The sequence below is a fragment of the Alligator mississippiensis genome, chromosome 9, assembly GCF_030867095.1.
Source record: "Alligator mississippiensis isolate rAllMis1 chromosome 9, rAllMis1, whole genome shotgun sequence".
Classification (NCBI taxonomy): Eukaryota; Metazoa; Chordata; order Crocodylia; family Alligatoridae; genus Alligator; species Alligator mississippiensis.
In genome coordinates, this window is record NC_081832.1 from 5,588,584 (window position 1) to 5,614,998 (window position 26,415).

General features: G+C 43.7%; 2 protein-coding genes across 2 annotated transcripts in view; both read left to right on the forward strand.

Moving 5' to 3' along the window:
• Positions 1–15,923, forward strand: part of CABLES2 (Cdk5 and Abl enzyme substrate 2) — a 35,718-nt gene extending 19,795 nt beyond the window's left edge. Inside the window, exons 2-10 of the mRNA XM_059713211.1 lie at positions 1,795–1,866; positions 2,046–2,138; positions 3,329–3,406; positions 5,314–5,422; positions 6,153–6,318; positions 8,185–8,288; positions 10,286–10,392; positions 11,793–11,997; positions 12,562–15,923. Of these exons, the coding sequence (XP_059569194.1) occupies positions 1,795–1,866; positions 2,046–2,138; positions 3,329–3,406; positions 5,314–5,422; positions 6,153–6,318; positions 8,185–8,288; positions 10,286–10,392; positions 11,793–11,997; positions 12,562–12,702 (1,075 nt within the window). The 3' untranslated portion in view covers positions 12,703–15,923. The remainder of the gene's footprint in view (positions 1–1,794; positions 1,867–2,045; positions 2,139–3,328; positions 3,407–5,313; positions 5,423–6,152; positions 6,319–8,184; positions 8,289–10,285; positions 10,393–11,792; positions 11,998–12,561) is intronic.
• A 4,328-nt stretch (positions 15,924–20,251) lies between these two features.
• On the forward strand, positions 20,252–26,184 carry RPS21 (ribosomal protein S21). Its single transcript, XM_019484465.2, has 6 exons — positions 20,252–20,341; positions 20,435–20,524; positions 20,650–20,713; positions 25,133–25,204; positions 25,863–25,918; positions 26,123–26,184. The coding sequence occupies exons 2-6, from the start codon at positions 20,475–20,477 to the stop codon at positions 26,130–26,132; spliced, it is 252 nt and encodes an 83-aa protein (XP_019340010.1). The 5' UTR covers positions 20,252–20,341; positions 20,435–20,474; the 3' UTR covers positions 26,133–26,184.
• The last annotated feature ends 231 nt before the right edge of the window (positions 26,185–26,415 follow it).

Genomic DNA, 26,415 nt, shown 5'->3' on the forward strand with positions numbered 1-26,415 from the left:
AATGTAATACAGGCAAACTGCCTGGAGATCTTTTCTCTTGGCATGCTTATTAACAGCAACTCTTTTCTACTCAGTTCAGTAGGAAAACTGGCGTGGTTTTAAATTAGAGGTGCGGATATCCTTGTCATAAATGATCTTGGCTTGCCACGGACATTGCAGATCTTGTAATTGCATGGAGAGTGTTGTGTCGCGGCAACTTTACACGATGATTATGATGTAGTGTTGGGATATGTTTAAGGCCTAACTACCAGGTATCCGCTGGCACTGTCTAAACAGCATTGGCAATGTCTCTAGAGCAGTTCAGAAGAAAGTAGAAGGAAGGAGAGCTTTATTCCCCCCCCCCCCTTATATTTTGGTTGCAGCATGCTTCCACTTCCAAAGTTGGATGCATATTTAGTTAGGCACTAAATAATGAGGCAACCTGACTATCTTCCTGCTTCTCCACACCCTGCCTTCGGGTATGTCTACACTGCGAAACGAAAACCCAGAGCGTGTGATCTGAATTCTGGTTAGCTGTTAAAGCAGTGAAGACAAGGCAGCATGAGTTGTATCGGAGGTGGGCAGCCAGTTGAAAGTCTGCGTGCGAGTCTGGGATGTTTTAACCAGAGTTAAACACCGTTGCCTCTTTCCAGTTTGGCTTCTAATAAGTGTGGCTGCTTGCTTAAGATGTTGGAGAAGGAAGCTAACAGGAAAAGCACTTGATCAATAAGAAACCGGGTGTGCAAGGGAATACCTTCAGACCGCAGATCTCATGACTTGAGGGAGAAAGAGCTGCAGTCCTTAGTTTTCAATGTAAAGCTGCTCTAATTGTGTTCCTCCAAGGATATGGGAATCCCCATTTGTTTGAAGAATCCTATTGTTTTTCAAAATCTTACCAAACTTTTTTTTTTAAAGCACCCCCTTCCTCCCTGCCTAAATCATCTAGTACATCCAGCATTGCTCGGGAACTGAACCAAGAGATGCGGTCAGGGGAAAGAAAGCGAGAGCTTTGTCTGAGCTTGCATGGCGTACCTGCTAAGATGGGGGGAAGAAAATGTGCAATATTAGGAACTGTAGTAAAATACTAAGACTTGGTCAGATGTTAGTGGTGATGATGTATGAGCACGGCCTGACGGAAGATTTTCTGTATAATTTCAAAATGCCTAGTTGAATCTAAATGTTCAGCAGTAAATAACTAAAACTTGCAGTCAAGTCTTGGGGGCAGTGTCCATTTTCCCCTGCTGTAATGTGGTGTGTCATTAACTGTTAAACTTTTAGTAGCTTTTTCTCCTATGCCGCCTTTTTTTAGGATTCAAAATGGGCACCAAAACTCTGTTTTCCTTTAATAGACCTCTCCGTGTTGTTAATACTGTCACTTACTGAGCCAGGCTCCATGTCAGCAAGGTTTTAGTTTTGTCTAGAAACCTATTGCAAGATGCACACAATATTGCTTTTCCGAAATCAGAAAAAAACCCACTCAAAATAACATTTTTAAGTTTCATTGATTCCTGAAAAGCATTGCTTGCAACCAGGCTCTCCTTTTCTGCCGACTGTATTAAGGTCTTTGGTTAATTGGATAGGTCTTTCAAAGAGGTCAGCTTCTTAAAGCAAATAAAAAGCTTTTATCTTTTTTAGGAACTCCAAAGTTCGTGGCCTTTTATAGAAGTTTAAAATGTTGAGACTGGTATATTTTTTGAGGCCACGTTTTGTACAAAGGTCTATTATCTTAAGACTTAATAGAGCTGATGCCGTTTCTGATCGCAGAGGCCATGAACTAATAATGTTCATTCTTCACGGTGTTGTACATTTTTACAGAAGGCGTTTTATCTCCCAGCGCTGCTCTCTAGAATTTTTAGAAGACATAGTGGAATATGCCAGTGCGCGAAGGTACTTGTTCAAAAGCAGCATTAATCTTAACTCGTTGCATGCCAGTCCTCTCCTCCCTCACCCTCTTCCAAGCGAATCTCTGAGGTCCTGCATGCCAGTGCTGCCATCTGATCATAAAGACACCTTCCTTTTCTTTTTTTTTATTTCTCAAATATTGCCTTTTTTTTCTTCCATTGCAGAACCAAGCACATATCTGGATCTCCAAGACATAAAAGCCTGAAGAAGATGCATTTCATCAAGAACATGAGACAGTACGATACAAAGAATAGCAGGTAACACTTGATCTTCCCTAGAGGTTTGACCGTCCCTTTTTGCCCCTGTGAAAGAGAGCTTGCCTATAAATTCTTCCCTTGAATTCAGTGGGTCTAGTAGACAGGAGAAAAGCTGGCAGAATTAGGTTGAATTTAATTATAGCTTAATGCACATGAATGCGTCTGGGAAACAGGATGGCTTATCCAAAACCTTGATTCTTGGATACTTAAATGGGGCATTCATTTAGACTGCGTGATTTGAGATTGCACTTGCCTTATGAAGTATAGCCACACGTATCTCGCTGCTAAGCTATACAGTGGTAAAAACCATAGGGCCAGGGATGCCAGCATGGGACTGCAAATAGTTGAGCGGTGTGACATCTCGAGTATGGTTTGGGTGGGAAGAAAATTAACAGCCTGGTGGTTTTGGTGTGTGAAGCTTTGAGCTCCTGTTCGGAGCCGGGGCTGTAGTGTGGCCCCAGCCCTTTTGGAGAAGCAGTGCTCTCCAGCGGAGCAAGATGCTAGAAGGCATATCGAGAGACCCGAGGTCTGTTTCCATCAAGTTGCACATGAACTCGGGCATGTCCCATAACCCCTCTGGGTGCCTCTGTTTTCTGGTTAGCAAAACGAAGCTTGCGATTCTTGCCTGCTTTTATAAAGCACTTTGCAATCTGAGGAAGAAAAGTTTCACTTGAAAGAACCGCAGGTCCCTTCTGTCTGTAGTTAATGCTCTGGACGTAGTGGTTAGGGAGCTGAGGGAAGAGGCCCAGCGGTGTGCATGAGGGCAGATGGTCTCCTGTGCACTGTAGGTTTTTGACCCGGGCTCTGAATGACTGGCACGCAGGTGCAAACATCCCCAAAGTCATTCTCTTGCTCTAATAGTCTGTCCCCGCTAACTGACTCGGTCTAGAGCACTTGAGATTGAGCATTTCTGCTAGCAACCAGGGTAGGAGCCTGGTGCTGTTTTCTCAGACATTAAGATTCTTGCACTTGGGGTTGTGGGACCACTGTTAATTGGGAGAGCAGCAGGTGTTGTGTTGCTGTCCTTCCTATAAATCCCTCAATAATCCTAGGCACTTTAAAGAAGCTGTTTAACAAAAGGCTGGATGCGCACGTTTCCAAGAGGTCTGCTAGTGATTCTCATGTTTTATAGCTGTCCAAAACTTTCAGGCTTCTGACTCTCCTGATAATCTCTTCCCATCTGCCTTCAGGATCGTACTGATATGTGCCAAGCGAACCTTGTGTGTGGCTTTTTCCATCCTGCCATATGGGGAGAGCTTACGGATAAGGTGAGGCAATAGGTTTTTAACTTGACTTATGCACTTTTCTGCCAAGTGATCAGTCTGTTATGCTACACACCAGCAGGATTTTATTAAAGCAGCTTCATAAGTTAGTGTAGCTAGAGCATCTTGTGACCCATTTCATTTCAGATTACTCTGAAACATAAGGAAAGTGCATATATTAAATGTGTTCATCTGACTCATTAATGCATGCACAGATTGCAGGGTGGTAATTAAGTAGTAAAGTGAAATAAAAATAACACATTGCCCCTGAGCCAATTAAAGTATTCAACCAGCCTTTCCAGAAAAAGAGACCATGAAATCACCCGCTCTTTCCAGCATTTATTCAGGCTTAAAAGCCTGGGTGTATAAGCAGCCTGTGATTTGGGATTGAAAAGGGTAAGGAAGTCTGAGTTGTGTAAAAACATATGTATGAAGGCAGCCATTCGCTTCACTAAGACGGTTCATAGACAGATAAGCAAATGCCCAATACTTCATGTCGGTAGGAGCACTTGCGTGGTGTAGCAGCACCACTGTACTAATCCAAGGGAGCACATGCGAGATAGAAACAGTACATACCAGCGAAGGTGTGCTTTGTCATTAGAGCAAAACCACTCCCCACTAGCAAGCTCTACCACTAAAAGCTCAGTCTTGTTGCTGCAGCTCTCTGCCAGCACAGCTGTTCAGAAGACCCGCTCTTCACAACGCTGACAGTAGAGCTGTACTGCCTAATTATTTTATGCTCGGAGTTGGAGGTATCAGTATAGACATGAAGGCACCTGCTGTCATTACCGAACCTATTTTTGGAGTTTTGCCACGTGGCCATTATTCAAGTTTTAAGATGCTCTGAATTACTTCAAGCTATAAAGGCCTGGAAATGTAAAGGTACTAAAAGCCACAGATTTGTGGGCTATCAAGAACTGAAAACACCCATCTATGGCAAACTAAATATGCTGTGTTTTAGAAACATAGCCATTCTGTTCACATCATACAAAATAGACATTAATGTAAATATAGCCTAAGGAAGCAAGTGAGGGAAATCCTTGTAGCAGTCCCTCATGAGCCTTAAGTTAACCCTGAAGGCTACTAGTACACACACACACACACTCTATAGAAAACGTTGTTTAATTTAATCCACCTCTGCCGAAACAATTGTGTTGTCACTTGTGTCCTGTGCATAATGTATGGAAGAAGGAAACGGATGTTTAGTGGCGGAAAAGGCATTGTATGCAAACAATTCTATAAAAATAGGCGTTAGGAAACCTCCCTTGCTTCATGGGAAAGTAGCAAGGTCACTTGAAAGAGCTGAACTGTCAAGCTGGCTGCCAATTCGTTCCACTCTTCCTTGTAAGCTGCCAGTAATATTCTTTGGCCAAAAGACAGGATTTTTCATTTAAATTGGAGTAGGTGACAGTGATGAAGACCGACACCAAAGTACAGTTCTTTTTAGTCTGACCCGTATAGGGTTGGGATTACTCTTAGGATCATGTGCTTAAATCAGAAAACTTTAATTGGAGTCCAGGGGTGATGATAATGGGTCTGCTGCTATTGCTTGCTGCCTGAAGCTTTTGTTAGCACATTATGGGTAGCTTATTTTTTTTCCTGTGTGTAGAAAGACTATATATGGCTCCGTTAAGTTTATAGTGAGCATGTAAGTACTGAGCTGGATAAAAATAGGATGAAAATGGTTTGTGTTTTCTCTGGTGAAGTGAACTTCTTACATTTTGAGTAAGGCATTTAAAAATTAATGCTCCCATGAAAAAGGGGGATGAGCAGGCGCATAGTTTCCACATTGTGGAAATCTTACCGTGCGGTGTTAATTTTAGATCTGTGATAGGTCTGGTGTTTACTGTAGGGGAAGTTTAGACTAGTAATGCCGTTTCTGCTAGTACTTCACCATGTCCATCTGTTCACAGTGATCTAAAAATGGAAGGGCAGAAGCAGCGGCATCCTTCTGGCGGTGTTTCTGTCTCTTCGGAGATGGTTCTAGGAATGGAAGGAGTGGAGCTCGGTGCTGACGGCAAGGTAAGCAATCCCCATCACGTACCCGAGAAACCACGCCGTGGTTGAGCAGACCCCTGGCAGGAGCAGAGGACTGAGACCTCGTAGTTGCAAGTGCTCTTCCCTGCTCTTACCACATTGCTGTAGGATGGGTTACTTGCTTTCTCTGCCTTATTTACTGTTCATCAGCAAGATTTTTCCACCTTTCATACACGTAGAAACATCTCCACTGAGCGTAGTCTCTTGAGATCCTTGTACAAAAGCTGCCCTGAGATGGGGGGGATAAACATCTTGTGAAGATGGGGTGCCACTGGGATCATAGTGGGTCTGTGGAGGGCCCAGTCCAGGTCTCTCCAGCACTCTCCTTGTGCCTGAATGTATATGGTCCTGGGGTTCCTAGTGCCGTGAGTCCAAGCTGCTGTTTGGGTAGCAGTGTAGCTATTTGTGCTCAGTTGTTAGGCAGTCTGCCAAACCGCTGCAAGGACAAAGCGGCAGGAGGAAAACAATGCCTTTTGGAAATGTATACCTTTTTGAAACATGAATAGACTGGAACGGGTGGGTGAATGGTGAAGGGACTTGTTTGGCATCAGGGCTTTTCCCTGTTGAATTTCAGCATCCTGCTGTGAACAGTGAAGGTTACTGCAAAAGAAATGCAAGACACTTTTATAATGGAAAGCATTTGTCAGCCTAAATGCAAGGGGCTGTCAGCAGACCTTTTCTCCCACCCGTTGCTAAAGTTCAGTATCTTTTTCAGGTTGTGTCCTATGCAAAATTCTTGTATCCAACCAATGCCCTGGTTTGCCGCAAAAATGATAACCACAGTGTTGTTCCTGCGTGTCGATCCAGCACTTCACGAAATCTTCCAGGGTCAAGATACAAAACCATAACAACTAAAACCATACCAGCCGGAACAGAAATAGGTGAGACCACCAGTTGCCTTCCAGTTGAAGGTAGTTCAGTATCTTTGTGCAGTGTATAATGCTATGAAATGGCAGATATATTCCTGCCTGGGCAAAGCAGGTAGTTAATGGGAGTTGAAGGCAATCAGCCAAAAAAACCCTTTTTTTAGGGAGGCTTTGGTAAACTGAGAATTTCTCAGGTTTCCATTCTTCACTCAATTCCCAGAGAAGGGTAAACATGAAAATAGTTCGATTAACTTGTAAGCACGAGAGAGTAAAAATCTAAGAAGACATGGGCTGCATAACTTTGTTACCTGTCTCTTTGTAATCAGTTGGTTACATTTCCTGTTGGGGGATGAAACTCAGCTTTGTAAAGGGAGATTTTTGTATTTTTAGGGGGAGACTTGTGTCCCAGGTGTTCAAACATGGAAATAAGGAAGAACTCTCCCCAGCCTCCTAACAGTGCCTAAGCACAAACATGGTACTAAGTGTACTCGAATTCAAACCAAACGCTATAGGAATCATGTAGCAGCCTAGAAGGCTCTTTTTATGTGTAATTGGGTGCTTTGTCTACTGTGCCATGCCCCCTGGGATGGGGAGGCTGCCGCTTTTCCCACTCGTGCACATTTAATCCTAGAGGGTGAAATCCTGTTTTTTGCATGCATTTGAAAATACCAGTTCTGGTCAGCTGCTGTCCTAAGAGAATGGGTAAGGAAGCTGATATTGTTGGGGGGGCTGCAAAGGAGCAGCGTTTAAATGATTCACCAGTGCTAAGTCAAGTGACATCTGACCTGTAGAAGAGGCGTCTGGTGTCCCTTTCCCAACTGCTAAACCAATGCAGCAACTCCTTTTTCAAACCAGAAACCAATGTACTCTAAAGGGTCTCAGTGACAAAAAGGGGGGCAGCAGAAACAACCTGCCTTATTCCACAGACTAGCTACTTGGGTTTAATTTACAGAGCAGATGTTTGCTCGTCAGTGCAGTTGCATTATAGATGTGTGAGAGTGTTGTAGCGGCTTTGCTACCAAATGCAGACTCTTTAATACATAAGCCAGGGGGGAGACGAATTAGTTTTACTTTTGGATCCCCATGTTTTACGGCGTGTGGACTAGGAACTGATGTACACAATCTGGACTCCGCGAAAGATGAATATTGGAAGCCTGAGGCACTGGATTTAGTTATCAGATTAAAACAATTGGTCTAATGTGAGACTGTAAGGGCAAACTGTTCTACCTCAGCCAACAGATTCAACTCTTATTCTTGCATGGCCTCACCAGTGCTGGACTGTTTCTTGTGGCCTCACACACAACCCACACACATCCTCTACCAAGAATTCATCACCCTTGCTACTGAGCATGCCAGAGTCGCACAGAAGGGCTTTTCTGTGCTCCTGTATGTATCCGAGGTGAAACATTGATAGGATAACGGCAGAACACCAGCTACAGCAGTTTGTCCACAAGCCATAAGTGGGTGCTTTTAAATGTATGACTGGTTCATCCTTTTAGTCTGTGTTCAGGAGTGCTTGCTCCATGGTATCTTGTATGGCTTTGTCGCATGATATACTTTGTCACATTTATTTTAAATGGCAAAAAAAAAAGCAGGCTCTTGTAATATGCTTGCTAGCAGTGCACTTGTGACTTCTCCTGAAGTCATTACCACCATCCAGATGCTGGTTTGTGGTCTAAGACGTGGCCCACGGTGCATGATGGAGTGCAAGCCTGTCATTCGTGGTTCAGAGTCCACCATGCCGTCTGCCCCAGGCTGTGAAGTTCAGCCCATTTCCTCCTTCCGCTTGAAGATTGTTTGATTCCAGAGGTGTCTGTTTCTTAGAGCTCACTATTTGCTTCTCTTGTGGCTCACACTGTATTGGTTTTCCCATGCCTTCAGGAAACGAAGCTGGAGAGGCAACAGAGTACGATCCAAATCTCCTGGATGATCCTCAGTGGCCCTGCGGAAAGCACAAGCGTGTTCTCATCTTCGCGTCTTACATGGTATTAAATGGGATTACTTGACCTGGCTGCCTGTTTATCACACAGGAGCTCAGTGCTACCAAAGAGCCACATCAGTGGGGAGGCAAGGGAAATGTGTCCTGTTGGGGGGCAGTATAATAGCGATAGCTATGTGTTGGGCTGGAGTACTTGAGGAGAGCAGTGCCATGTATTGAGATTACCAGTTTACCGGGGACTCTGAGAATCGTCTCACCTCGGAGATTAAGTTTTATTATTTGAGATTCCAGGACAATGGCCCAAAGTGTGGACTCGGTTGTAGGCGACTATGCAAGGACTGTATATTCAGTAGTATGTAAACTGGGCATGGTTATACCAGCTAGCCTGTAAAGGCCCATTTCCAGACGCTGCACTAGAAGCTTGTGGAAATGACTGGGTATCATAACTTGGAAAACGCTTTTGTCCATTGTCTATATTCCTTGAGTGACAGTGTTCCTCACAAGGCTTCAGAATTATTTATCTTTTTCCCAGCCCCTCCAGCTGGAGCATACACCGTTACTTTGCCTAATGCAATAAAGTAATTGTTGATTCTTCCAGATGGTTTGCTGTACGACTGCACTTTTAACTTTGTATTAGCTTTGCAAACTCTCCGAAAGCATGGAAATAACACAGAATCGTGGTCAATGGCTGTGTAGAGGTGGTGGGAGGAAAAACGATCTAACTGCAGAGCTGTGTTGCTGTTTTGCTGATTGGCTCCCAGTTAGCTAGAGCCGAGAGATCCCTGGCACTGCCCTCTCAAACTGACCCAAGTCAGTGGCTTAGTCCTTGATTTGTTTGCAGGGTTATAGGGCATGAACAGGCCAACAATTACACCGCTTTTAAGTGCATGGGGTGGAAGAGGGTGTGGTGAGTTTGCTGCTCAGGAACCAGCATCGTTGATCTGTGTGCTCCTACCCTGCAGCAAGTGAAAGCTCAACTGCAGTGATTTACCTCTGCATGAAACAGATGCTAAATGATTGCAATCTGACTTTCACCACCAGGTCAAACAGACAAGTGGAATGATTACAGCGAATTCAGGTGAACTGTAATAAGTCCTCCCCACACCCCCTTTCAGCTGCTTATTTAGTTTGTCCACAGTCCTAGCCTGCTCTGTGGCTTAGGCTGAGGATTCAAACCTGTCTCAACACTGGGATAACAATAGCTTTTCCTTTACTCTGACTTGGTTCATTTGTGTTTTGTAACTACCAATTAGCTTAGTGCTGTGGAGTAGTGAGTCTTGTGGATAAAGCTGATGTTACCAGCCTGAAGGCAAACAGGCTTTACTCTGCATGGATTTTGTTTTGGGGCATCTCTTTGGCATGAAATGGCAGTCCAGTCAAACAGCTCAGATTTTTTGTTTTAATGTGTTGGGGTGGGGAGTGGACTCCATCCAATGGATCAGAAATCACACATGGTTTTTGCATGTGCAAACATTATTATAGGTAAAAGGTTTGTGCAGACTTGTTCAGCTGCAGTGTATAATGGGTATCTGTATACTAGGGTACTTAACATGTCAGTGACTACAGTGCTTCTACCACTGTGCCCGTTTACTAGGGGAAATTTTTTAGTGAGCACTGACAGCTGAGCTCCCGGGTGACCAGAGTATATCTTCCCTGCCCTTTACTGGATGAATTTGAATGTAAATGGTTAATGCAGTTGATATACCAGGTTGTAGGAAAGCTGGGACTAAAAAAGTAGCCTAGTGTCCTGGGTTGCATTCCTGGCCCTGGCCCTGTAACTTTAGGGCTATCACTAGTCTTTGGCTTGGGCTTCGCTGTCCGTAGAACGGAGAGATCTGTTGATCCTCCAGGTTGTTGAGATGTAATACCCATGAGCATCAAGTACAGCTTAGGAGAAACAGCACTGCAGGAGTGTGAAATGCTTCTTAATAAATGACTTCCCAGTCTGTGTCAAGCACAGGCTGCCTTTGAAGGACACCGGTAGTGGGTTATACACGGTCAAACCGCAGATGTTTTAAAGAAAATGTCCCCCTTGTGTTGCAGACCACCGTAATAGAATACGTGAAGCCTTCGGACCTTAAAAAGGACATGAATGAAACATTTAAGGAGAAGTTTCCTCACATCAAGCTGACACTGAGCAAAATTCGAAGGTAAGGAAGAAGCGCTAAAGAACAGATGGGGACATGGAGTCAGGCTCTTGTATAAGTCTCTTTTACAAGCTGCTTTTCTCTAACACTTGTGTGAAAAAAGTACTAATTCTATTAATAGTATATATGGTTAACTGGCAAGAGATGACCAGTTTTTAGGATGGCGGCGGATGGTAGCCATGTGCAGGGCTGCTTCAAATACAAAGAATGGGTAAAAGACTCTTTCTTTTAGATTAACTCTGCTTTATTGTTAACCCGCTACTAACATTGAAAAATCACAGCTCTCTCCACAATCACTTGCCAACTGTGATGGATCAAAGATAATTGACTTCCCAGCCCAGGGTGCAATTATTTCTGCCTCTGTCTGACACATGGAAGAGTATCTCGTGATCCTGGGTTGCTATAAAAAAAACTGCAGAATAAGAGAGAATTCCAGGTAGATTTGCATTGCTTATAACACAACGTGGTGATTCTCTTTAAAGAAAACCAGTTACTTATTACTACATTTGTTCTCTGTTTAGAAATTGTATTTTGAATTGACTTACTGCTAAAAGAATTGAAGGAAAAAAATGCGAGTGGGATTGTTAATCTTCAGCATAAGCACTGCTTGTGCCTCTGTGGGCTGCAGTGCTGATGACCATTAGCTACGTTCTCAGCAGGATCCTGGGCTCTGATGTCCTGCATGAATATCAAATGGAGACCCTGACCACACAAACCCTTGTACATACGTGCAGTCCTATTTGCTTCAGCAGGCCTCTGCATGGGCACAGTTTCTGTGAGTCCCAGGAGTGAAGGGTTGATTGAGTCAAACTCTGTGAAAATGCAGGTCCCTGTAGAAACAAGAGAATTGGTTTCTTGGAAGTTAATTTTAAGGGGTTTCAGTTAATACAAAAACTTCGAATGGAGTCTTTAATAGGACTAATTTTCTCTATACTAATTGGTCTCATGAAGCCATTAAAGTCGAACATGAAATTCTCCCTATTGGTTCTTAGATTGATATACTCAATGCTTTTCTGGGAATGTAATGCTGGCTTCAAAGTCCATGCTGCAAGGCAGCTCCATCTCTGTGTCCATTCAGGCGCTCGCTTCTGAAAATATCAGCTCATGTCGGCCAAAGTCCCCTGGGAACCACATTGAGAAGACCGGGTCACTTCATACTTTCATAGTTTGTAGGGTCGGAAGGGACCTTGAGAGATCATCAAGTCCGACCCCCTGCCATGGCAGGAAAGAGCACTGGGGTCAAACGACCCCAGCAGCTTTCACATGCTTTCAAACAGGCCTTAGATAGATTTTACACCAGCTTTGTGGAAGCTGAAGACCCTGTCCATGAGTCCTCCCCACCTCCAAGGTTTCTAAAAGATCTTTTAAAAACCGTAGCGCCTGATACTGTTATCCCTACACAGCTTGAAGAGAGAGATGCGGAACCTGAGTGAAGAGTGCAGTCTGGAACCAGTGACTGTGTCGATGGCATACGTTTACTTCGAGAAGCTTGTTCTCCAAGGCAAGCTCAACAAACAGAACCGCAAACTGTGCGCTGGTGCTTGCGTGCTGCTTGCAGCCAAGATCAGCAGTGATCTCAGGAAACATGAAGTCAAACACCTTATTGATGTAAGTAGCTGGGATTTCCTTAGGTGGGTCCCAAACAGACTTTTTTCTTTTAAAATTAATGTTTTCATTTTGCGAGACCAAGGCTTCTTTGACCACATTGAAACTCCAGATTGTTACCTACATCTTAAAATTGGGTTTTGGATCTTTGATTTTTTCTTAGGCCTCTACTCTTTAGAAATAGTTGGTTTTGATCTGCAAAACGTGTGAGGCCTTTGTGTAAAAAAATAAATAAATAAATAAATCCTGAACATTTGCATGGAAATTGGGTATCTCAGCTGCCTATTTCATAATTGGATTTAATAATACATTTTGGCAGTTTTTTGTAGATATACATTATATATCTTACTGTCTGTATCAAGTCTCCATAGTGGAGACGTACATTATATATCTTATCCTCTGTATAATGTCTCCGTAGTGGAGATGTACATTATATATCTTATCCTCTGTATAAAGCGCCGGTCATACAATGTATGTTAATATATTCTACTTTTAATTACCCTATGGTAACTGGTTACCCTAAAAATAATAGCTGATCCTATCCCTCTCATTTTTATGCCATTGCAGAAACTAGAAGAAAGATTCAGATTCAACAGACGAGATCTCATTGGATTTGAATTTACAGTGCTTGTAGCTTTGGAACTGGCCCTCTACCTTCCTGAAAACCAAGTTTTACCTCATTATAGACGTCTTGCGCAGCACTCCTAACCAAAGCTACATTCCAGCAGATCGCCGGTGGCTCTGGAGATGAACAGCATTACACAAACACTTTGCTGCTGAATTTGACGCTTGCCACTGACCTTTCCTATGCCATAATGTACATCCTCCCATGCCTACAGCTAGTTCAAAGTCTGCAGCATGACTTCTTAAGCAGTCAAGATGTACATTAATGATGCATATGCCAAGTCTGGGAGATGGTATAGAAAGGGTTATTGAACTTTTATTTTTCTTTGGACATTAAAGCACAAGTGATTCAAAGCCAGCTGCCATTGGCTGCTGGCTATTCTTATTTACCTTTTCAATTTTATTAAGAAACTGTCAGTTCTTCCTACAAATGATGCTACGCTAGTTGTTCCCTTGGATTTTTTTTTACCTTTATTTTGTTCCTTGAGTCTAAAGGGAGCATCACTTCCATTCCAAACGATACACTTCAAATAATATTTCTAAGAATTTTCTTGCATTTTTACATTAATGAAATGCATATTTATTTTTTTAAAGATGTGCCTAAAACTGACTGGTCTGGTACCAGCCCTTTTTAAGTTAGTTATGTTGCATGGTGGTGAATCCTGAATAGCCATTTATTCTTTACCTGCATTTGCCTTGCATATGGTGAAAACGATTCCGGTATATCCGCACTAATATCACACGGGGGGGGGGGGGGGCTGTACTATAAATCGGTAGGTCACAAGATTTTAAAATTGTTCTAGTTCGGCTTGCTTAATACCTGATTACAGGTTTGATTTTAAAAAAAGGAGGAAAGGTGATTTGAAAATCCGGCCATGAATTATCGCACTTGTTGAACAAGGTACCTGCAGCAAAGCAATTGCCATCTTCATTTATTCTTCAACAGAAGATAATCGCTTAATACCGCGATTAAAACATATCATTCGTTGTTTTGATTTGTGCTACTGTTCTTGATAGTCTGAAACTAAGCAATGTTTTATATACGACCGAGTGTCATGTATGAGCTTTTTGTGCTCTGTCCACAAGTGTTTCAGCCAGTGCAGTTAATGCTACTGAACTAAGCCAGTGAAACAAAGCATGGCCAGTTCTTAAAAATGCTACTCTTTTACTCAGTTCTTCCAAGCATTGTGCCACTGTGACGGTCCTGGGACCGGTCGTTTGCACATCCGTGCAGCCACTCGGTGGCTGGTCTCCTGCAGCGCTCTGCTTATGCCAGGGTTAAATAATTTCTTCCACTCCCAGCTATTCTTCCATTTGGGGGACGAGTTCTGAAGTGTTTTGGACCCTTAGCAACCAAGTTAGTGGCTTTTGGGTTTTTTATCTAAGCAATATAATAATATAAATAAGCTGTCTTGTTTGTGAGGAGCAAAATTTAAAAACTCGGGTGTTGTGATTGACAAATGTTGCGTTTAAGTTTGTGAACCTGTCTCGGGTATTGGACCTCACTGCAGTAAGGCTCCCCGGTCTCTGGGACGAAGTACTGTCAATTCTAACTCCTGCCATCATGATAGGCACAGACGCGAAGCTGGAGGTTTGTTAATCGGCTGTTTTCCCGAAGGGCAGCCTGACTAAGATTTGCAGCAAACTTACTAGACCCTCTTCCTGGCTCAGCAGTGTGAGGTGTAATTTTAATACAGATAACTGCAGCGATCCCAACCAAGTCACAAACTCTGTTGTGTTTAATAGCTTTAGTGCAAGTGCAGCTCACAAGCAGTACTCAGGACGTGAGCTTTAGTGTCACCTTTGTGCAAAGTTGGTGCAATGGGTATCTTTTTAAATCTAGGACAGTTGTAAGAACAAAGTGAAAAGAGAACAGATGTCCACCTTGCCATTTTTTATTCCCCCCACAACCAAAACAAAGGCTTGAGAAACATCCCACTGTTTTAAATTCTCTGCTGAGCGTCCCTAATGCCAGTTGTGGAAGTTCTTGTGCATTGAAATATTAAATATATCTGCTTGTAAATGGGTTTGCCAATTGAAAAAAGCTTCACTGCATTGCACTTGGCGCTCCACAATCTGCTGCAGATTCCTACAGCAACTCAGCCTGTATCCTTTTTTTGCCTGGGTATAATGAAGGTAAGTTCATTGGCACTTGAATTTGGGGGGGAAGGAGTCTTTTCTGTGTGCTGGTTTGCTTGTTGTTTTCCATAGCAGCACCAGTTAACTTTCCTCTTTAATATGCAACAGAAGAGAGATGCTGTGAGTGAAATGTGAATATTTGAAGGCTCAGCCCTGAAGCCTTTACTTAGACTTTCCATTGAATGCAATGGAACTTGTACCTGGCAAATGCCCATAGGAGTGTAGATCCTTGCTTCAGTGCATAGGTGGGCAAGTTATGGGGTTTTTTATTATTCCCCACGTTGCTGGGAGAATAAACAGCTTTGTTCTTTGTAGAGTTTTGAGCGATCTCCCTAGAAATATTTATTCCAAGCCTCTGCACAGGCACATCCCAAGTTCTTGAGCTGTGAAGCCCAAGATAAAATGGGCAAAGTATGGCATTGTGGACTTGGTCATTCGCAGTTGGCACTAAAATTCCTCTAAGTGGCAGGCAAGTCCTGCTTACTACGGCAGAAATCTTGTTTCAAAGTCATAAGGACTGATCCCAAACTGTTGTTTTTAATCTGTAGTCTACAGCTGGCACAGTGGGCACGTGTGTCTGCGACTCTTCTGTGCAGAAGCAGTGCTGCTGGCAAAGGCAGTGACTTGTATATGTTTGTGTGTGCAGTGTTAGAGGACTTGGCTTTCTCATCCCCGAATTGGAAGGCTTGCAGTCCTGCTGGGTTCAGCTCATCCTTGTATATTTATCTTATTATATTTATCTTGTCATACAGACACTGCCACTGTGTGGCAAACTGTTCTCACTGCAACTTTATTAATGTAAAAACCAAAATGGGACCCAAGGCGAGTTTGGAGAGAGGTTTTACAGTGTACGTACCAAATTAAAGAAACAAAAGCTCTTTGGTTGGAAAAGAAGTGCTGGTTTCTACACCGGCATGTCGGGTTTAATTGTGTATGTAACCATGTAAATATGGTGCTGCTTTGACTCGGCACAGAAAATCCTCGTGGGAGAAGCGTGTACTTTTTTTTTTTTTTGATGTAGACAATACTGTGCTCTGGTTTTGTGTCCCAGTAATTTAATTTCAACTCTATTTGTAATTTGTCCAATCTTCCAAGGACATTTGTGACATTAAGATGCTGTGAAATAAAAATTGGGTTTTTTTATACATACTTTGTAACCAACCAAACTCAAGGTGTAACGTATTCTCTCTCTTTAAATCTTCCTTGAAAGTACACTTCAGTTTTGGAGCCTTCACTTTGTCTCTTCTTGTGTATCAGGTATGCCAGGGGCAAGGATTTCTTAGAGTGGATCCTGTTGTTGGACCAGTTACGTAGTTGGGATAAAGTTAGACAAGCTTTCGAATGCAAGGCATTATTCATCAGGTCTCTAATCACAGGAACAGGTAGGAGGGAGAAAATCAATTTAGAAAGCCCAGTCATTGTTTTTTGGGGGTTTTTTTAATCCAGGTACTTAATCTGTTGCTGGCTCTTTGCCAATTCAAGGAGGGAGTTGCAAGTACAACCTAAAATCTTTAGAAAGACTGCACAAGCTGGGAGAGCTGACTGAATGCGAGAAACCCCCCGATGCGTTGATATATGTAGTCGTTCTGTTCTAGCAGGCCTAAGAGAACAGCATGGTTGTTACGGGCTCTGTAATCTCTTCAGCACTGAAACAATTTCATTTAGCAAGCAATCTATCAATAGTTGCTTGCCAATGCACCCAGACTTCTCTCTTTTTCTTTTTCCTGCCCTGCAAAGCCAACCTGCTTCCTAAAACAATGTTAAAGCTCTTTGAAGTAACTCCCGGTGTCTGGCAGCCTCAAGGGCTGCTTTTGTCTCCTCCATGTGACAACTTAATAAGCTAGATAAAAAGCATAACAATGTCCTTACACACATAATTTAGACAGCTAATTCTGTCCCACACTCTCTGAATCTGAGCCAGTAGCAGCTAATCCCCAATTGCTAAAATAGAAAACAGTCCACAAAGGTCCTCAGAGTGAAGTTTCAAACCAGATGCTTGTTTCAATGCTCATTTTTAATAGGTTACATTATGAAAGAAAGGGGGGGGGATGTTGCATTTGTCAAAATCTGAATTTTTTCACCCCATGCTGCAGGCCTTTTTAGGCCCACTGCAAGTCCAGCAAAAAATAGACGCAATTTAGGGGTGGGGGTGAAGCAGCCAAGCAAGGAAGCCGCTAACTGGGCTTGTGTGAGACTAGCATTAGATCTTGGACACATTCTCTTGTTCTTTTGTCATGTGCATGGAGTAAATGACAATAAGAGTCAAAGCTGGTGTTTTCCCCCTGCAAAGATTTTTGCTTTTAAGATGAGTTGCAAAAGGCTGTGTTATGAAGACCCAGAGCAACTACTTTCATCCAAGTGTTGCTTCTTAGTTATGGAGTGAAAGATGGGTGTGAAAACTTGGATAAGAACTAAAGCACTCTGCTGGGAATCTGGGAATTATTCTTCTCCTGCAAGGGGAGAGCTGGGAGACCCTCATGTCACCTGTACCAATATGTAGGATCAGTGCTGTCATGCACAGTGCTGCCTCAAAAGCATTTTTATGAGCATGGGTAAAATATCCCTGATCTTATAGATGCAGAAATGAGATGCAGAGCAGTTAAGTGGCTTGCATCTCATCCTGTCACTGCCCAAGTCATGGGAGAGCTGCAACTAGAATCCCAGGACAGGATACCAGGCTCCCAACCTGTAGACGATGCACGAAGATGGTTTGCCTGACACCTGCATGAACTCTTTATTTTTTCACTTAAACCTCTGCATCAAATTCACGGTGTGTTTAGTTTGAAAGTGTGTACCAGGGCCAGAGCCAGGCCTTGTAGGTACAGGTCTGTATGTGAAGGGAAAAGAAAGAGCAACCGTTTGCTAACAGTGATTCTCAACCAGGGTGTCTGGTGGAGATCCTTTTCAGGTGGTATGGGGTGCCACATGATGAGGTGGCAAACATGATACTCAAGATAAACCCAAGATTGCAAATAGTACTCCATGGTGTTAAAAGCAGGCTGACCTGTTACGATCTTTCTGAGCTTGCAACTGTTAGTGAAAACTAAGAGCTGGCGTTGTCAAAGGGGCCTTCACCCTAGGCTTGAGAACCAGTGTATTGACCTGACCCATGGAGGAGCTGAGCTGTGACAACTTCCACTGCTCTTGGAGAGGCTTGAAACCCATCTCCTACATTGGAGAGTGTGGGGACAGGAAAGCTGAAGCTGCTTGTACTGCAAGGAGATGAATATTTTGGACTAGAGGCAAGTAGCCCAGAGAAGAGAAGACTGAAGAGGAGATTTGATAGCAGCCTTCAACTCCCTACAGGAGGGTTGCAGAGAGGATGGAGCTGGGCTGCTCTCAGTGGGGGCAGATGACAGAAGGAGTAATGGGTTCAAGTTGCAGCAAGGAAAGTTGAGGTTGGATATTAGGAAGAATTTTATTACTAAGAGGTAGTGAAGCACTGGAAAAGGTTACCTAGAGAGGTTGTGGTCTCTCCATCCTTGGAGGTTTTCAAGACCCGGGTAGACCAAGCCGTAGCTGGGATGATGTAGCTGGCACTGGTCCTGCTTTGAGCAGAGGGTTGGACTAGATGTGACCTCCTGAGGTCCCTTCAACCCTCATTTTCTATGTAATGGCAGGTCTAAGGTTATAGCTGGAAAAGGCTGCAGGTAGGATGAAGCATCCCCTTTCTCATCAGTTTTGTACCGAAGAATGTACTTCAAGAAAGGACGTTGTTTGCTGAAATGGAGAAGCCAGAAGTCCAGACCCAAAGGCTTCCAGTTTGTGCGTTATGAATGCATGCGAAGACGAGCAGCCCTGAGACCACTATGAACCTGGCGCTGGGGGCTACCCTGGAGGTAAGCGAGGATGTCACAGATACGGAAAGCTGAAGCATTAGGAGCTAATGAGCAGAGGAGTGAGGGGCACGGCCTCTGAATGGGAACTTCCTAGACCTTAAATGTTGGAGGCAGCAAGTGGGAGAGAAACAGTGAGGAAAAAACCCTGGTTGCACCCAGTCCGCTCCCCTATCAGCATCCGCTCTCTCAGGAGTTGAGTGTCCAGCTGGCTCCCCTGCAGCTCGAGCTATACATCCGCGGCAGGCGAACGCCGCATCACGACCTCCTCCGTATTCCCCTCGTGCCAGACCGAGGGCTGGTGTAGGGCTCTCTGCACCACGCTGGCTTTCATCAGGTGAAGTCAAAAGCTTTAGCTAAGTCGCCCAACCTACAGCTCCAGGCGGGAGGAGGACAAAAGGAGAGTCACAAGGCCAAAAGTCCAGCTAGAAAAATAACACCCTGGTTCAAAATGATGTGCCTTTTCCTTATTTTCTACCATGGGTGGTTATCTCGGGTCAAAGAACCAGCCTGTGCATCCGTGGGGACCATCCCACCACCCCCCGTGCTGATAGACGGGGCAACGGCCGGACCCGGATCCACCGCCTAACAAGGCCGTGCCGAGGCCCTCTGCTACGTCCAGTCTAAGAGGCCCCGTCCGATAACAATAATCCATGGAAACGGATTTTCATGAAATTTTAAGATGCATCATCATTATTTCTGCACAGATGTATAAACTCAGTATGGACAATAACTGTGGAGAGGTCTATTTTGGTCACATTAGAAGAAAAAAGAACAAAAACTCGACGTTTTCATTATTTAGAGGCCCCATCTCATAAAAATAATCCACGGAAATGGATTTTCATGAAATTTTAAGTTGCATCGTGGTTATTTCTGCACCGATGTATAAACTCAACATGGACAATAACCGTGGATGGGTCTATTTTGGTCATATTATAAGAAAAAAAGAACAAAAATGGGACGTTTTCATTATTTAGAGGCCCCATCTGATAAAAATAATCCACGGAAATGGATTTTCATGAAATTTTAAGTTGCATCGTGGTTATTTCTGCACCGATGTATAAACTCAACATGGACAATAACCGTGGATGGGTCTATTTTGGTCATATTATAAGAAAAAAAGAACAAAAATGGGACGTTTTCATTATTTAGAGGCCCCATCTGATAAAAATAATCCACGGAAACGGATTTTCATTAAATTTTAAGATGCATCATCATTATTTCTGCACCGATGTATAAACTCAGTATGAACAATAACTGTGGATAGGTCTATTTTGCTCATATTAGAATAAAAAACCAAACGATGTTTTCATTATTTAGGCACCCCAGTCTAAGAGGCCCCATCCGATAAAAAATAATCCACGGAAACGGATTTTCATGAAATTTTACAACGAATCCTCCTTATTTCTGCACAGATTTATAAACTCAGTGGGAATAATAACTGTGGATAGGTCTATTTTGGTCATATTAGAAGAGGAAAATTATTTTAAAATAGACATTTACAAAGAACAGCTTCAGGTATGTGAAACCTAAATGAAGCAGTGTGTCTCCCATCCACGTTCTACCCAGGCTCAACCCTGCTTAGCTTCCTCAGGCCAGCGCGCGCAGCCGCAGCTCAAGAGGGAGGAAGCGGCCCTCCTCTTCCGCTGACGTTAGTGCGCTGTCCCGGAAGCGCTCGCAGGCCCTCTAGGATCGCTTCCGGGAGGTGCCTACCTCCTTCCTTCCTTTTCCGGCGCGGCGCGTGCGAGGTAGGTGGCGGCGCGGCGCGGGGGGAGCGGGCCGCTGAGGTACCGGGGCGGGGGCTGAGGGCCGGGGCCGCCGTGACGCGCTGTGCCGCCCAGGTGCGTGTGTGTGTGGGTCGGTGCAGCGGAGCCGGGCGCGATGCAGAACGACGCGGGCGAGTTCGTGGACCTCTACGTGCCGCGCAAGTGGTGAGTGAGCCCTGCCCGCCGCCGCCGCCTCCTCCTCCTCCTCCTCCCGCCGGCCGCGGCGGAGGCCCAAGAGCGAGCGCGGCCGCGTGTCTCAATGAAACGCCTGTTGCTTCCCCTCCCCCCAGCTCCGCCAGCAACCGCATCATCGGTGCGAAGGACCACGCGTCCATCCAGATGAACATCTCTGAGGTGAGGTCGGGAAGGACGAGCCCCTGGCTCGGGAAGCCATTGTAGACCTGTGAACGCGTCCTAGAAACACGGGGCCGCGAGAGGGGATCGGGTCCGAGCAGAGACGGGGGCGCGTTATGTATTTATGCGTGTAGATGGGGAAGCTGTGCGTATATATTTATGTGTATGTGTGTGTGTGTATATATATATATATATATATATATATATGTGTGTGTGTACAGGCAGCCCTCGTACTTATTCTGGTTCCTGAAAACGGCGTCTTAAGTCAAAACGTCGTAACTCGGAACCAATTTTCTTGTAAGAAACCATGTTATAACGAGGGATTGGTTCCTGAACCCAAGGCCCGATACCCTGTTTTCACTAAAAATACCCCAGAACTTTGTACTCGATCAATTATAGATGAGTACTACAGCTACATTAATGTATGTAACTTGTAAATAGCAATCCCATGGATTTGGAAGGACCTCTTTGAGGTGACTTTGCTGGACTTTTTTTGAAGGGCTCTTACCTGGAGTCTTCTCAGGAGTCCTGGCTGCAGGGTTTTCTGGAGTCTCATCTGCTTTCTTAAAGAAAGTGTGCAAGGAAGTTTGGACAGACGTTCTCCAGGGAGATGGGCGACACAGCAAACTTGTTCGCTGGCGCGGCGCGGCATCGCATCAAGCGTTGTGAAGTTGCAATTGGCGTCATAAAGTGTAAACAGGGTGTCAATTTAGAAACATTGCAAGTCGAGGACTGCCTGTATGTGTGTGTGTACATGTACATGTGTGTATAGCTTCCCCGTCTCATTTTTATGTATATGATTGATAGATATAGATATAAAATAAAATATATAACATACATACATAATATATATAGATATAAAATAAACAGTAATTTAGACAGGGAAGCTATATATACATTTGAACTTTTCTCAAATGAAAGAGATTTTTTACAGCCTCCGTAGGTGCCTGTTCCACTGCTTAACTTGCCTTGGTTGTCAGTTTTTATCTACTCTAAATTTTTGCTGCTAATTTCGCCTGTTTACTGGTTGTTCTGTGCCCAGCCCACATGAGAACAGTTGATCGAAGCTCTCTATATAGCAGCCATCTCTGTGTTGGATACGGCCCTCCTTCGGGTCTTCCTTCTAGACCAGCGGTTCCCAAACTCTGATGGATTGCACATCCGCCAATTTAAAATGGTACAGCCTTGAGTACCGCTAGTGCGTTTTTTGGTTCAGTTGTAAGTCGTACCAGTGCATTTTTCTGGCTCAACCATAAGTCCTACCAGCAAATTCTTGCCGTATGAAGTAGTTATAATAAATTTGTTAAAATGTATCACTGACAGGTTGTCTGCATACTGGTGGTGGTACCCATACCACAGATTGGGAACTGCTGTTCTAGACTAAAACCATTCTTCGGTCACATTTTCTCAATCCCTTTTTCTTGTTCCTTTCAAATCAGACTTCTCCCGATTTTTCTGTTTATACGTCTTGAAGCGCAGTGCTGGACACTGGATGCAGGGTTCTAGGTTAGTCCTAACTAGTGCCCATCAGACCTAACTAGTGCTGAGACCTAACTTGTGCCCATCAGCACAATAACTACTCACTGTGACTGACGCTCGATTGGCGTCCTAGAAGGATATTTCTCCATTGTACCAGCCTCATATAATGGACTATAAACTGAATGAATCGATGGTAACAGCCCAGATCCTGTCCTTCAAGACCTGCTCTCTGACCAGTTATTCTCCCGTTCATATTGGTGCGTTGGATTCCCTTTCCTTCCCCCCTTTCCAAAATGTAGGACTTTGCATTTATCTTTAGTACAGTTCATTGTGTTGATTTCTCTGCATGTCTCCAGTCTGTCAAGATGAATTTGAATTCTCTTGTTCTGCAAAGTGCTGACAACTCCCTTCAGTCATCTGCATATTTTATTAGACTTGGTTCATCATCCAAGTCAGTAATTAAATAAAACGGGTTCCCTGGGCGACGCTTCTTAACACACATTTCTAGCGTGACGGTGAAGCACTGCTTGCTAGGCGTGTGCGAAACAGACCGTATTTGTTTCAGATTTGTCCCAAATCCAGGACAGTGATTCAATTCATTGATTCAGATCACTGTCGCCAGCTCAATTTGGCCAAAACCGAATCTGAAGATATAATGCTGATTCAGAGAATCAGTGATTTAGCCATAGACACAGCTTTGAATGTTTTTTCTACGTATCTCGAGGTACCAGGTGCAGCTTGTGAATGCTGCGATGTTGGGGCAGATGGAGCATCCCACAGGAGTACAGGGGGCCACCCCACGTGCTCATCGGTGAACCCAGAAGTGCACCAAAAGTACTTCTGGGTCCGCTGGGGAGCATGTGGGGGGGCCCACCTGTGCCCCCACAGCTTGACAGTTGGCCATGGGGGGACCCAGAGTACCCCCCCACACCTAGGAGGCACCAGTTGCCAAGCCAGGGGGATGCAGGGGGGCTCCTAAGTGGACTGGAAGTGCTTCTGGTCCACTTCCAGGTCTGCTGCCAAGCACACTAGGGAGCCTCCTGCGCTCCTGTGGGACGCTCCATCTGCTGCAGCATTCACGAGCCACCTGGTACCTTGAGGTATGTAGAATAAGCATTTAAAGCTGTATCTATATCCAAAACTTTCTGAATCTCTCCAAATGGATTCGGAGGGTTCCAATTTGGTTTGGAAAGATTAAAGGGACTCTTGCTTCGATTCAGATTTGGAGATTTAGTCACCGAATCAGGCTGAATCTCTGCCAAATTGAATCGGGGACCAAAGCTTCGCACAGCCCCTCACTATTATCTGAATACAGATTTTTAGTCACCCACCTTTACAGTTTCTTCTGGAACATATTTACCTAGTTGGTACCTCCCTTTTAGTTGGAATCCAATATAAAACCTCCGGCCGTCACATTCTTATCTCAAATTCCTTTGCCGAATACCTTCTCCGTGTTGTGGGATCTAATTTATTTTGGCAGTTTGGCAGTTTACCTTAGCAGTCCTGCCTCGGGCACTTTGTACAGGGTTGTCTTTATAGTTGAAAAACTTGATAATTAAACTTCCCTGGATGACGGTAATGTCAAACTGCAAAAGCATAGAACTCATGATTATGGAATCATAGAAAATTAGGGTTGGAAGGGACTTCAGGAGGTCACACCTAGTCCAATGGTTCTCAGCCTGTTTTGTAAACATCATTGGCCAGTCCTGACCCAGTGCCCCTCACTCCCAACCTGATGCCCCAGCCCCGCAACATGGGGGGCAGAGGGAGTATGGCGGACATGGGGGAAAGGGAAGGCCCAAGCAATGCCTTGCAGGCTGGAAAGTTTTTGTTTGCATCCCTTTCTTATTCTCGCAACCCACTTTTGCGTGGCACTTCACGGATTGAGAAACGCTAATCTAGTCCAACCCCCTGCTCAAAGTAGGACTGACCCCAACTAGATCATCCCAACCAAGGCTTTGTCTAGCTGGGTCTTAAAGGCCTCCAAGGATGGAAGTTCCACAGCTTCTCTGGGTAACCTGCTCCAGTGTTTTACTACCCTCCTAGTGAGAGAGTTTTTTCCTAATATCGAACCTAAACTTCCTTTGATGCAACTGGAGACCATGGCTCCTTGTTCTGCCATCATTAGTCTTGGACTCTGTCTTTTCAGTTTGCTGTATGGGCAATAGCACATAACTGTTAATGTCAGGTTTCACATAATCTTTATTACTTTATAGTGGGGATGATGTGACTCACTAAATGGCTGCGTAAAGCCCTCTAGGCCAAGGGAAAGCCTCTGCAAACTTCTAATATTTTTTCACACTAAATGTTTTTAAAAATGATTTTATTTTCTGCAAATGTTAAGGAAAATTCTTTTGTTTATTTTCATTTCTCTACTGATCCCTAGTCTAAAAAATAAGCGTTTCTTGTGTTTGGAGAGATGGGGATTAGCTAAAATGAAAAACAAATCCTTGTGATATTTCCAGGGTTTCTGCACGGCTTAGTTTTACACTGCCTAGTGCTCAGTGATCCCTTTCTGATAAACTTCCCCACAAGTTTAAAATATGAGATCTTTTGTCTCTGGCTTGTGGATTATCTGTCAGTGGAACAAGACTCTTTCCCACAGTTACATACAGTGCTAAATTCAGATAAACACATTCTTCCTGAAGGAGCTGATTTCCTTAAAGTTCCACTTGTATGCAATTTGTATTGGCCCCCAAAAAATGACTCTATATCAGGAAGGCTCGGTGGTTCTTTGTAGTAAATGTGTTTATATAACGTTCCCTGTGAGGGAAAGAAACCCATAGTTGCCACTTTTAACATGAAATTCCAACCAGGTATTCATTTCTCTGCAAGAGGTTTCACCTTAGACACTTTATTGTTGGTTTTTAAGGGTGGGTCAGACATTGCAAGAACTGAACGCACCCGAAATGTCTAAAAATTATTTGATTGTAATTTCAGGTTGACAAAGTCACAGGCAGAGTCAATGGCCAGTTCAAAACATATGCCATCTGTGGAGCAATCCGTAGAATGGTAAGAATATTTCCTTGAAAATTAGGAGCCAAGTATGTTGCCTTTTAGATTGGCCTCGTTATTCTTATGGTGGGTGTTTAACCTCTGTGAACAGTTCATGTTTAGGTCCAGTTCCCTGTGGACAGTGCTTTTATCAAAAAGACTATGCTGCTTGGCATGCACAGTATGGGAGAACAGGCGTGGCCCTATTCAGCTCTCATTTAAGTCAGTGAAAAGACTTCCTTTAATTTTAATAGGTGCTGGACCAGGTCCCGTATGAGTACAAAGGAATATAGCTAAGTGCACTCAGGGAATGGAAGGAAGTTAGTAGTGCAGAAAGCAGCAGCACTGTACATTCTCTCTGGATAATAGAGGCTTTTATTAGGACACTCTAGGATTTCTCAGGACATCTAAAGCTGTTTTAAAGGTGAAATTATAAAATAAATGTCAGTTAGGGTTTATCTGGAACAGTGCCTCAGAGATACACCATAAGCATGTTCCCTTGTAGTATAATCTTTACATGTTTGTTCTAAATGGTTTTATTTTAAATATTAAATTCTCCAAAGTATATTCTGGCAAAATTACGCTTAAAGTGGTCTACCTTGCATCTCTCTTTTTTTTTTTAATTTCTAACTGAAAAATTAGTAATTACAAACAATTTTTTTTTTTCTGATTAAAGGGAGAATCGGATGACTCCATTCTGCGTCTGGCAAAGAACGATGGAATTGTTTCCAAGTAAGTATGTTATCCTGCCTCTGGCAACCTTTGCAGTGGAATTGGTTCCCCCGTTTCTCAAGCTCAGATCTTGATGAAAATATATGTATTTTAGTTTCTTTAAGATGCTTATGAAGTTGAACAGGAATATTTATTGAAGCTGCTGAAACGGATTGTGAGTTTGTAACGATTCTTGTCTCTTTTTCTTTTTTTTTTCCCCCCCAGGAACTTTTAATTGAAGAAATTGATATGGAACATTTTGTTATTAAATAAACAGTTCAAACCCATCTTGTGTGAAATGTGTTCATGTCTTTGTTCAAGAATTGTGCTGAAAATGTACAGAACTGCCTACTTCTATGGGTGGAATATTCTGGCAGTCCGACATGTAAAAGTGTCTTACTTGAAAACTTAAATTTACCCTTTATTCCTTGGGTCTGTGTGTTTTAAATTTTCTCATGCAAATCTAGTGTTTGGTTCTAAGCATGGGCTACAGTATTACAATTGCTTTCTCTCACTTA